The 11,673-nt window shown below is 34.8% G+C and overlaps 2 protein-coding genes across 2 annotated transcripts; both read right to left on the bottom strand.

Moving 5' to 3' along the window:
* Positions 1-284: 284 nt before the first annotated feature.
* On the bottom strand, positions 285-1,317 carry apoc4 (apolipoprotein C-IV). The gene is made up of 4 exons (XM_056267644.1): positions 1,168-1,317; positions 1,008-1,050; positions 789-870; positions 285-684 (listed from the first exon to the last, which is right to left on the bottom strand). The coding sequence occupies exons 2-4, from the start codon at positions 1,048-1,050 to the stop codon at positions 501-503; spliced, it is 309 nt and encodes a 102-aa protein (XP_056123619.1). The 5' UTR covers positions 1,168-1,317; the 3' UTR covers positions 285-500.
* Positions 1,318-2,521: 1,204 nt separating this feature from the next.
* apoc1 (apolipoprotein C-I) lies at positions 2,522-4,153 on the bottom strand. The gene is made up of 4 exons (XM_056267647.1): positions 4,015-4,153; positions 3,291-3,359; positions 3,018-3,156; positions 2,522-2,844 (listed from the first exon to the last, which is right to left on the bottom strand). Exons 2-4 carry the CDS (start codon positions 3,343-3,345, stop codon positions 2,784-2,786), a joined length of 255 nt encoding a protein of 84 aa, XP_056123622.1. The 5' UTR covers positions 3,346-3,359; positions 4,015-4,153; the 3' UTR covers positions 2,522-2,783.
* Positions 4,154-11,673: the final 7,520 nt, after the last annotated feature.

The raw sequence follows: 11,673 nt of genomic DNA on the forward strand, positions 1-11,673 counted from the left end.
ACTAATAAGGTTTGAGCAAAGCCTGTCCAAAGGTTGTGAAACGCTTTCAACATGCCAAATTGACAGAATCAGACCCAGTGAACTTTCCACTTTGGAACATAACGTGTCTAATCTACAACCCGTGGACCTTTCTTTTCTTTCTTTTTACATTTTTTAATTAGATTAAATATCCTTATTTGTATTCTTTTCATTTAGCATTTTTGTCTCTCATTTTCTTCCTTAATTATTTTCCCATTTCCTACTCCATCCACTGTTTCTCATTCAAAGATTCCACAATCTATTTGTTCTGATATTATCCAGCACTTTTATTAGTTAGGTGTTAAAAGGAAACATTCTTACAGTTTAGTTGCACTTTTTACATTACATCATGTTTGCATTATTGCAATGGAATGACTACATTGGTGGTATGATTCAGTGCATTAATTCCACAATATCAGTATACTTAAAACTTAAGTGAGGTTTGATCGGGAGTCTTTTTGTTCCCTAAAGGTCTGTTCTGCTTATTTATCTTGGGTTGATCTGAAGGTGGGCACTTTTCTTTTCAGTCTCTCCCAAAGGGAACTTGCACCGTCTTTAGCCCACTCCATGTAAGAGTCAGCTACAGGTTTGAGATGGTCCTCAAAGTACATGCCAACGAAACCAGCAGCTGTGCTGCCAACATTTAGAACTTTAGTCTTTGTGTCCCTGTATCAGTCAGACACACAAACAAACAAACAAACATAAATCAAATAAAATAACATGTCCACACTAAATTTTATCAGTGAATAAACATTATGTATTAGCTGTACCTGTACACCTGCTGTGCTCTTCCAAGAAGTCCAGCATTGTCTGGAGCAGCAGAAGGCAACGGGTTGGACAATGTCAAACACACTAGGGGGGGCCGTAGATTTACAGATTTTAAAATAAGTTGCATGATAGATATTTCCATTGATTTTTAAAATCTATATATCTTTAGTCTTTTATATCAAAAGCAGCAATACATAAAATATATACGTGCATAGACAGACCTTGCAACATCACCACCAGAACAAAGAGCACCAATCTGGACATCTGACAGAACAATCAGTTGAGTTCATCAATTGGTAATAATAGATTTGGAATTTACATATACATTATTACAGTGTGGTGGTAACAAGTCAAACTTAAACATATATAGTACATATGTACCTTTAGAGTGAATGTAGAAGTGGAGAAGTATGTAATAATTTTTTTCTTCAGAAGAACTGTTTGCCAGACGCAATGTTGTTTTTCTGAGGCTTTTGCGATGAGGTTGTCTTTAGTTCAGTGTTTTCTTTGAAGAGTGCCAACTTGCTCCAGCAATGCTGTATTTGTATCAATTCAGACAAACAGATCACACCATTTCTGAGTAGGCACTGTCTGCTGTTTACTCAGCAAAAACAAGCCTTTGTGGAGTTTGGGGTACAATTTTATATTTATACATTTATATATATGCCTATATAAAAAAAATATATAAATGTAAGTAAATAAATAAAAATCACAATTATATTTTATAGTATATATATAAGTATTTATATATTTCTCGGGGTTTCATTTGTGGGGTGTTCACTTGAAGGTGGGGTCGGGGTCCATAAGGCTTTGAGCCATTTGACTTTCTCCATTAATCTTACGATATTTGAATTCGTTTTGGCCAAAGAAAATGCAAGAAAGATATGGAGAATAATATGCAGTATCATTACCAGATCAGTTCAAAAGCATGATGGTTTTTGGTTTAGCAACGCACACAGCAACCTTCATGCTGTTGAACTCATCTGGTAACAACTACATATACACTGTATTGTTACAATAATTTATATGAACAATAGTATATTGGTAGCATATTGGTATATATTCATGTTAAGTAGATGCACAGCAAAGCCTTCCACAAAAGGTCTATAAATATTAGATTATTATATAGGCTATAAGCATGATTCCTGTTACCAGCTGACAGTTTTTCAATGACTGTTAGCACATATGGAGGATGTTTCAACCTTGATCCTTTGAGGTAGGCCTACTGAACAGAAAAACAAGTTTACATTTGTTGCATTTAGGCCAGAGAAATTCAATAGTGGGATGTAATTCAAAGAAAAGGGGTCAGTTAGTCAGTCCTATTGACTTCTGAACTGCATGGCTTGATATTAATCATGGGAATGTAATGATCATTAACTGAGGACAAACAGTGACTTTAGCCTGATGTGGTCTGATGCTAGAAGCCCTTTGACCTATGATTTGCAACTTTGCATACTGGTTTATATTATATATTGATTGACCCTTTATTGATTGGTGTTATATTGATGCTATGGCATCATTTAGTTAGTGTGTGCCTGTATATTGCTCTTTATTGGTTTATCTGCTTTTAGAAATAACTGACCAAACTACGAAAATTGATTTATAAAATTATGTAGCATATTCCTGTTATGTAGGTTGATACAAATATAAACAATGAATTCAAATTTATATTCAAAATAATTCAATATTTCATTTTTAATATGCACACATTTCAAATGAAACAAACACAAACTGGTTCTTTTTTCACTGTTTATTGTTTTGAAAAAAAAATTCAGAATGAATTTTTAGATTTCAAATGTTTCCATAATATTTAGCAGCATCCTACAAAATTGTAAGATACATTACAGATTACACAAATGACAAGCAGATCATCACAGTTTGAAGTCGTTTTAAACTGTAACAAATGCACCAGTTGGCACAACAGGGTGGGGGTGATATCATATGACAGAGTAATTGCAGGGTTGCAGAGATGAAGGGTATGGTCATTGTTTTTTATTTTATTGGAAGGTTTCAGACATCTTCTGCTTCATCTTCTCATACTGCTCACTAAACCAGCTCCTGCCAAGACAAAAACACAAAAATTCATGTTAGAAAAAGCCACAGAAATGTGCAGCAGCTGCAGTTCAAATACAACATAACCATTTTAATAATGCATTTAATAAATAAGTATAACATGTAAAGTTAAGTTACATTTTATATTAAAAAAAAGTTATGAATTATAATGATCTTACTTGGTTTTAGTAGCAAACTCGCTCTGATCCAACTGTTGAAAGGTGGTCTTGGTCTTCTCTGTCAGGTCCTCTGCAATCTCCTTCACCTGGGTCTGGAAAGTGGCGAAACGCTGCTCCAGTGTGGGCTCATCCTGGGCCTCTGTTTAAATTTCAGGTAAACATTGTAAATGCATAAATCTCATTTGTACTGATGTAGAATAGCATTATATACTAAGAACTGATGTTTAATATGTCTTGAGAATATTTTATCTTAAAAATCAGATGGACAATTACCTGTGTGTACAGCAAGTACAAGCATCAGCACGGCTGCAGCCAGGTACAGTTTCATCTTTTCAGTCTTTTCTGTAACACAGAAAATAAAACGAGTTTAGAGAGCCAACGATTACGGACAGTGCGGTCATTTCGACCGATTTAAGATCAAATTATTTGATTAATAGGCTACGTCACAAATGAACGTAAACCTATAAGTCACAAACAGTGCGTAGACGTTTTTCCCCCGTTTGTTATTATGTAGGCTACTTCGTAACTGTTTTAAGCGAAATATATATAATACAATTATATATTACAATTTTAAAGAACCATCTGCTTCAACGAGAAGAGTTAAAATAACCTATTTGATAATTTGTGCTGAATACACGGAGACGTTCGCTTTTGGAAACCAATGCAAATGAAGATAGAAAACAATACAAAATAAATGCGCTTATTCTAATGCATTCAAATGCACCATTCAAAGCATTGTAATTGTTAAATAGCCTAGGCCTACTGTTTTTAATTAACATGGGAAATAAACGTAAAAGCTGCTGAATATAGCCTACAGATGCTGACAAGCAATGACGCCTAGATGTCGCCAATATACTATTTATTTACTTAAGGTAAGAAAAGAAAGTCTGTTCTATTGCTCCACTGAAAAGCTCGGTAGATTAGCTCCTTACTCTGTTTAAAAAATTAGAAAGTTATCACGAGAAGAATAAATTTAATGTAGCCTAAATTGTCATACCTTGCTTGTAGTCCTCAAGAGAATTGGGTTGAGATTGTGATGACCCACAGATGGCTTGGCCATTTATAGCTGGACTGAGCTGACGTAGTGTGATAACGCCACCTCTGACCTATCAAGACCAACTGTGGTCATTCACTCTTCCCGTAGGCCTACATCTCTGTTGTTCTTCTTTCTGTTTTGCCATGTCGCCATGGCTCTAGTAAACATCTTAGAGGTGAGTAAACTGTTTGCCATAACAGCTGCATATTCTCATTTTGTTCAGTTATTCCTGATATGCATAACATTAATGACTATCAGTTCCATTTGAAACAGTCAAAAATGAAACAATGTTTCAAAACAGTAGGCATTTTCTTTATCTGGTACTCTGGTGCACAGTCACTGTATGTTACAACTTTAATTCATTATCAGGGATTTTACAACTGCTTACATGCTCTTCTCAACACTTACACACTTTCTAAACTCTTCTGAAAGTCAAAACAACAGTGTCTGTGAACTATAAATTCAATAAATCTCTCCTCAGTCAAATTCCTCTAGCAAACCTCAGTGTCTACTGCCCCATTTTGCAAAAAACTTTTAAGTTATGCTCAAAAAATAACATTTACCTAAAATAGTATTGTGCTTCATTGGCAAAGTCATTACTTGTTGAATATACAAGATAAAAAAAGGATCTAAAACTTTAGTTCCCATTGTAGCTGAGAGCAGTTTTGTTAATATTGATTTCAGTACTACCTATTTAAAGTGTTCAATAATAGTCACGCTACGCTATTGTATGGCTAAAACTGGAACTAATGCTTGGAGGAACCTCTTATCTGTAATAGAGAACGCACCATTTATTTGTGTCTATGGAGGCCTTGTACCAGGCGAGGAAAGAGAGGAAGTGGGCAAAATGCCAACATTTGGGAAATGCAAACAGATAGCAAGCATGTCACCTCATGCTAAGATGGCATACCTTCACCATTCCACTTTGCTGTCAATTCCTTTTCCCTAATAAAAGATGACTGCCCTCACGAAAAATAAGTTGATTCAAGTGTTCTATTAGTATACTTATATAAGAAAGTATACTCTCAGTCTACATTTTATATACTTCTCAGAAATATACTTAAAATTACACTTAGGTGTACTTGACTTATACTGAGAGAAAAGTTCAAGTATATTTGGCCTGTACTTGTACTCAATCTTTTGATCGAGATATATTTAAAAGTATAATTAGGTATTCAAAGTATACTTGGCTTGTAGTTGTGTTAACTCTTTTGATCGAGTAGCCTATTAAATATACTTTTTTTACATAGTTTTTCATATACAGTCTTATGAAACTTACATTGTTTGAAAATATTGATTCGAATATTGATATAAAACAGATATGTTTCTAATTCTGCGTATCTGAATTTTTGTGTAGGCTAGTCCACTGGTAATGTAGGAATTTACATTAATTCTACTTTACTCTTTCCCCACCATTGACTGAATTTTCCAGCTATCCATGTTTTCACTGTTATACGGTACGGGGCGCTATTACACATCTTCTAATACAGAATCTCCGGATCAAAACGCAGGAGAAGAAGCAGCTGAAACAAGTGATCGAAGATTGCTCACTCAAATGTAAAATAACGTGATCATCAAACATTAAACAGCATGTAAATCAAAACTGCTTAATGTTACCAAATGAAATGTCGAACCCATGAAGAGAAAACGACTGTGAAGCTTTTTTAGGTTGGACTTGATCTACTCCATCTGTTTTGATCATCGTTCTGAATCTATGACAAAAATGTGATTTTCTCAGCTTTTTTGTTTAAAATGTTGCCTTTCTTTATGAAACTTACCGACATTTAATTGTTGATAAAAAAGGATGCATGAAGCTAATAAAATGTTTTTAAAATGAGTTAAAGTAGCCTAGTTATATTTTTCAAGTATAAAAACTAGTATCTACATTTGAACATATAGTATACTGCAAGTGCAAAAATAATATATAAATAGTATAAATAGTAATTTTATGTTCACTTAAAGAAAACTTACAAGTATACTTGCAGTATAAACTACTAAACTACTGAGAGTAAACTTCAGTGTGTACTTTCATAAACTAAAAATGTACTAGTATTAACATAGTAAACTACTAGTATACTTATAAGTTCACTTGTAGTACAGATGCATTATAAATGAGAAACCTAGTTGTGTATTTAAAGTGTATTTTACTAGTACACTTAAACGAATGCTTTTATATACTAAAAGTGGGCCAATTTAGTCCCAAGCAGCATTGAAATAGTACACTTACAAGTACACATTGATATTAGTATACTTACTACATAAAGTATACTTAAAAATATATACTTGATATATATTTGATAATATATACTTGAACATTACTTGAGTATACTTCATAAACTGAACTTGAAGTATACTTCTTTTTCGTAAGGGTGTCCATATGACGATGTATCTTTCTGGAGATGCTGGATGTCTGAACATATCTGCAAAGAGATTCTTCCTGACTGTAAAGCAAAGATAATGCTGTAATCTTAGCCTTAGTTGTTTATCAGCAATTAAAAGCATACTTCTGTCAGTCTAACAGTGTGTTTTGTATCTGGAGGCGCATAACTTTGTTGTTTGATGTAAGGAAGGACACACTGATTTACTCCGCAGCTCTTTAACCTTTTAGCCACATCATAACATGAGATAGAGATACTGGATTTGGACTAAAGTAAATTGAAGTTGTTTATCTCAGTGTAGTTGCATAATATTGCTTCATACCTATGACATAACAAAGATGCAGGATTGCCTGCTTTGAAACCACCTTTGGATTTTAGGTCAGCAAGATGATTAGATCTCTAGTCAACTTTATTGACCCAGTGTCATGCATAGCCTTCTTAATTGCATTTTAATAAAGTATTGCATGTTCGGTGATGTAGAGTATTTATGCCATACCGTGCTTAAAAGCCCAAACACATCACCTTATATGCCAAGTTTTACTTCATTTTCATGAAGCTACAGGTCTGGAAATGTATCTATTTATTTATTTACTTACTTTCTGTAAAATATAGACACATGTACATAATCTAAAACCATTTTGGTCTGCATGATTTTTTTGTTGTTGATACACTCTTAAAAGAAATGGTTCTATCACCCGCTTCATATATGGAACTCCAAAATGGTTCTATATAGAACCATTTTAATAGGTTCCATAAAAAGAACCCCAAATGGTTCTTTAAATCCAAGTTAGATGGTTCTATTTAGAACCATTTAAGGGTTCTATATTATTAAACCAGTTAATTATATGAATACAAAAATATAACCAATCCAGAAAATTCCAAAAGTTTAAATTTATTCAATTGATTATACAAAAATATTAGTGTCATACTTAAAATTGCACATCCGTATACTCTGTATTATACAGCAAAACTTTTTTTACATTTAAGATGTTAAATTACATTCAACCATTTAGTTTGAATTATTTAATTTAAGCATTTTTACTTAGCAATAAGCATACATAAGCTTGTTTATGTACTGTATGTACATGTACAGTACTTAACTTTTACATGCATCTCTGAAATGAGGAAAAACAATACAATATATTTTTGATATTTGACAAAGCAGATAAAAAACAATACATGAACAATTAAAACATCTAATAAATAGCACTACAACTTACACAAGTTGACAGTACATTTTTAGTACAGGTATTGGTGTTCTTGTGTCATGCTCTTGTTTAAGTTTATGCATATATTTTTGAATAAAAGTCATTGTGCGACTGCAAAATAGACTGCAAACAGGCATTCCACAGCCTTTGTCATGTCTGCCTCCATTATAATGCTGACACTTTCAGTCTTGAGGAGATCAGGAGAGCCGTTAAACACTGGTTGGTGTAGGACCTTTGGGTTCCTGTAAAACAAACATTTCACCTTTTGAGTGTTTTTCACCAATTAACAGAAGTCATCAAATAGACCTAAAATTACCCCATAATTTACCAACAAGCCAACCTATGTGTATGACTATTTCTTCACTTAAACAAAATCTGAGATATATTTAATAATATCCTAGCTCTTCCAAGCTTTGTAATGTGTTTGAATGTCAACATTACTGATGACTGAAGAACATTCAACATGCTACCACGTCAGCTCCAGTTTGATTACTTTGAATTTCCTTGGTTCTTTCATTCTTGCGACTGAATCGTTCATGACAACACAGATATAACAGCTAGGCACGTGACACGCAAGAACCAACAAGACTCATAATTATTGATGTGGAGCTGATGTGCCACCCCATTGGATGTTATTCTCTTATCTATACATAGTCTAATTATAGCAACCTATCTTGGCAAATTTAATCTTTTTTTTTATCTCACTAACGTACCATTTGTATGTAACATTTTGCTTTAGAAGACAAGTATTAACCCCTGGAGTTGTATTTCTTTTATGATCGATGCGAAGTCGACGTAAACTACACATTCGAGTTAATCGATAAAATCGATTTATCGCCCAGTCCTACTGACTAATAAATTTTATATTTGCATGAACAGTTCCTTTAATTCAAGTCAAGCGCATCAAATGTTAATGAAAATACAGAAGACTTTATACTTACACTATCTACACAGTAGAGGAAGGTGGCGTTTTCTTTAAATAGTGCTGGCAATAAAATGAGTGCAGCATTCCTAACGAGACCTACAAACAGATACAAATTATTGTCCATTAGGTACAGAAATCAATTAAAGGCATAGTTTACCCAAAAAATGAAAATTCTGTCATCATTCACTCACTCTTGTCATTTTAAACTTATATGGCTTTCCTACTTCAGCATAACACAAAAAAAATATATTTTGGAGAATGTTGGTAACCGAACAATGCTGGTACCCATTCACTTCAATTATATGGACACAAAACCAATGCAGCAGGTCAATGGGCACCGCCATTGTTCGGTTACCATGCTTCTTCAAAATATCTTTTGTGTTCTGAAGAAGAAAGTCATAAAGATTTGAAATGACAAGAGGTGAATAAATTATGACAATTTTCATTTTTGGGTAAACTATTCCTTTAATACTTTCATTATTTTAATACATGTTTTCACTCATACAATTTATAGAAGCTACAACCTTTACATTGACAATGCAACGTTACACTGGGCATGGAATAGATAGGTTGGATGGGGAAAATGGTGGTTACCTTCTGTGGTTTCCTCTTCCTTCCTTCTTTTTTTACTTCCTTCTTTTGCACTCCTGATGATGTTTGGGCACCATTTCATTTAGAGATGTTTCCATGTTCTTCGCCAAGTCTGTTCCAAACCTCATCGTCATTTCATGCAGCATCTTTAAAAAATACAAAACATTTGTTTACTTCAGGTGCTTATATCCAAATTACACACTTTCAGCCAAACAAGTTCCTTAAAGTCAGCATGAACTGGAGGTTGCAATTGACTACCATATAGTGATGCATTTCCAAGAATGTTCAATAAGAAAAATACTGGGCGTGGTAATCAAAATTCTTACATGCGTTGAGTCCCACTGCTGGCCAAGGTTTGGCAACAAATGAGCCCTCATCCTCACAGGGTTCTTGTCTGTAAACATGAATACAATGATGAAGTCTTTTTATACAGGATATTCATTTTACTTGCCACAATACAGTCTGCTTAAACAGTTTAAACAATGTTACTTACTGAGTACAAGATATTTGAGGCACTTCAGTTTCCAGGCTGTTTGAAGAAAAAGAAAAATATAAATTAAGATTAAGATAAGGATTTTAAGCTTGCTTAGCACAAGTTTGTTTATTTAGCAACAATGTTTAATATTTAACAACACAGACTTACTTTTTTAACTTAAGCTCTTTTTGTCAACCATCGTTACCTGGGGGGAAAAGAAAACAGAGCATAAATAACACTTAACAAACCAACTATGCATTAAACACATCTACACATTTAACCATGTGCTATCATCACTTTAATCCAGCGCATGCATCACGGTAAACAACGAACATAAGAGTATGTGCGGATACGAAAGTGGACCTCGCGGGCCAAAGTTAACAGTTAAGAACTTCTAACGTTACACCTGTTAATATAGGCCTGGGAAAAATACTCAACGCAAACGTTTGGTTATGTGTGAAACTACGACAAACATTAACATATCATACACCTCCGTCTTGCACCCGGTTCGCTTTTAACGTTATTTCAATCGGCGCCTATCGTTAAAGGTGCTCTAAGCGATGTCATGTGTTTTTTAGGCCAAAACATTTTTTGTCACATACAGCAAACATCTCCTCACTATCCGCTGGCTGCCTGTCCCCTGAACACACTGTAAAGAAACGCGATCTCTGTAGACAGCCCATGCTTCACAAACAGCACCAAAAACAAACTGCAGCGACCCGCTCCCCAAAACATAACAAACTGTTCCAGCCAATGACCGACAAGAAGGGTTTGGGGGTGTGGTTTGGGGGGTTATGGTGCGTTCTATTATTTATCCGTCTCGGAGATCCGAATCGGAAGACAGACGTTGCGTAGCAACACGCCCCCTTTCCTCGGATTTCTCCTCTCGGACGTCGGACAACCGTGAGGACACCGAGCAAGAATTCCGTTTCGGAATTCAAGATGGCTGCGCCCTGTGTGACTTGTAAGTATGAATTGTTTTCATTGTTTTTGAACCGCTTCGGTATTTTAAATGACGATTATAATCACTCGTATTACTGCGTCCCCTGTAGGTATGGGAATCGGTTGTTGTGAGTGCAATTACTACGTTGCTAGCGTTGCTAACAGAAGATTAACATGAAAAACATGAAATAAAGTGAACATTTTCAAGTTCAAGTTCTTCTCCTCGGTGTTTTGTAAGGTGAAGCACATACTTATTTTGGAGCGCCTGGTACTCGGCCAGTGCTACCATTACAACGGGTGGCCTCCATTTTTTTCTCCGACTCGGACGCGCAAAACATAATAGAACGCTTGATTAGTGTGCGGATGAGGAGGAGGGAGGGTCTAGCTAGCCTCCGTTTTGTTTGACAATAGTTCGAACGTCAACAAGAAGTGACGTCACCCAGGATCGCTTAGAGAACCTTTAACTTAGCAACCATTAAAGAAAAACGAGCGTGCGCTTCATTGAAATTAAAATTCACGCTTCTGTCTCAAGCTCGTCTCCTTATAACACAGCTGTCTTATTGTTATTGACCATTTCATTAACTATAACAAGCAAATAAAGGGAGACTGTAACTTAATTACTTTAAAAACCGGAGCAAAATCAATTTAACAGGGCTTTCTGAACCGACGGCTGACGAAGCCCATCGGTGCTAAGTTACACAGCAGTGTTTTTAACTGAGGTAACTTAGCTGCTAAATATAATCCATTTTGCTTCTAGTATCAGTATTTAACACAAGGACTATACTCTAACCAATAGAAATATTAACTGCAATACTAAATATTTCAGTAAAATGATTTCAAAAATGTAAAAACTTAACTTACCTGAGGGTATGAACGGGCAGAAATGGCGGACTCGTCAGTTTGAAAAATTAACTGTCACTTGTAGGTTCATCTTCGCCAATCCACCAATAGGAATTCAAGGATGATACAAAGCATATACGCCACCAGAGGGCATTTTTACGATTATTATTTGTAATGTTCCCTTCGATAGATTAAACCCATCACTATATGGTACACAAAATAAAGAAAACACTTTGTTAGTTTATTATTAGGCCTATAATG

The sequence above is a fragment of the Rhinichthys klamathensis genome, unplaced genomic scaffold, assembly GCF_029890125.1.
Source record: "Rhinichthys klamathensis goyatoka isolate OS25496 unplaced genomic scaffold, OSU_Roscu_1.1 h1tg000262l_1, whole genome shotgun sequence".
Lineage (NCBI taxonomy): Eukaryota > Metazoa > Chordata > Actinopteri > Cypriniformes > Leuciscidae > Rhinichthys > Rhinichthys klamathensis.

What these genes read in the sequence shown, in the direction of transcription:
- apoc4 (XM_056267644.1), bottom strand. Translation starts at nt 1,050, where the DNA reads ATGTCCAGATTGGTGCTCTTTGTTCTGGTGGTGATGTTGCAAG. An exon ending in TCTGGTGGTGATGTTGCAAG is followed by an intron (nt 871 to 1,007) that starts GTCTGTCTATGC and finishes GGCCCCCCCTAG; the next exon opens with TGTGTTTGACATTGTCCAAC. An exon ending in AGAGCACAGCAGGTGTACAG is followed by an intron (nt 685 to 788) that starts GTACAGCTAATA and finishes TGACTGATACAG; the next exon opens with GGACACAAAGACTAAAGTTC.
- apoc1 (XM_056267647.1), bottom strand. Translation starts at nt 3,345, where the DNA reads ATGAAACTGTACCTGGCTGCAGCCGTGCTGATGCTTGTACTTGCTGTA. An exon ending in TGTACTTGCTGTACACACAG is followed by an intron (nt 3,157 to 3,290) that starts GTAATTGTCCAT and finishes AAATTTAAACAG; the next exon opens with AGGCCCAGGATGAGCCCACA. An exon ending in GAGTTTGCTACTAAAACCAA is followed by an intron (nt 2,845 to 3,017) that starts GTAAGATCATTA and finishes TTGTCTTGGCAG; the next exon opens with GAGCTGGTTTAGTGAGCAGT.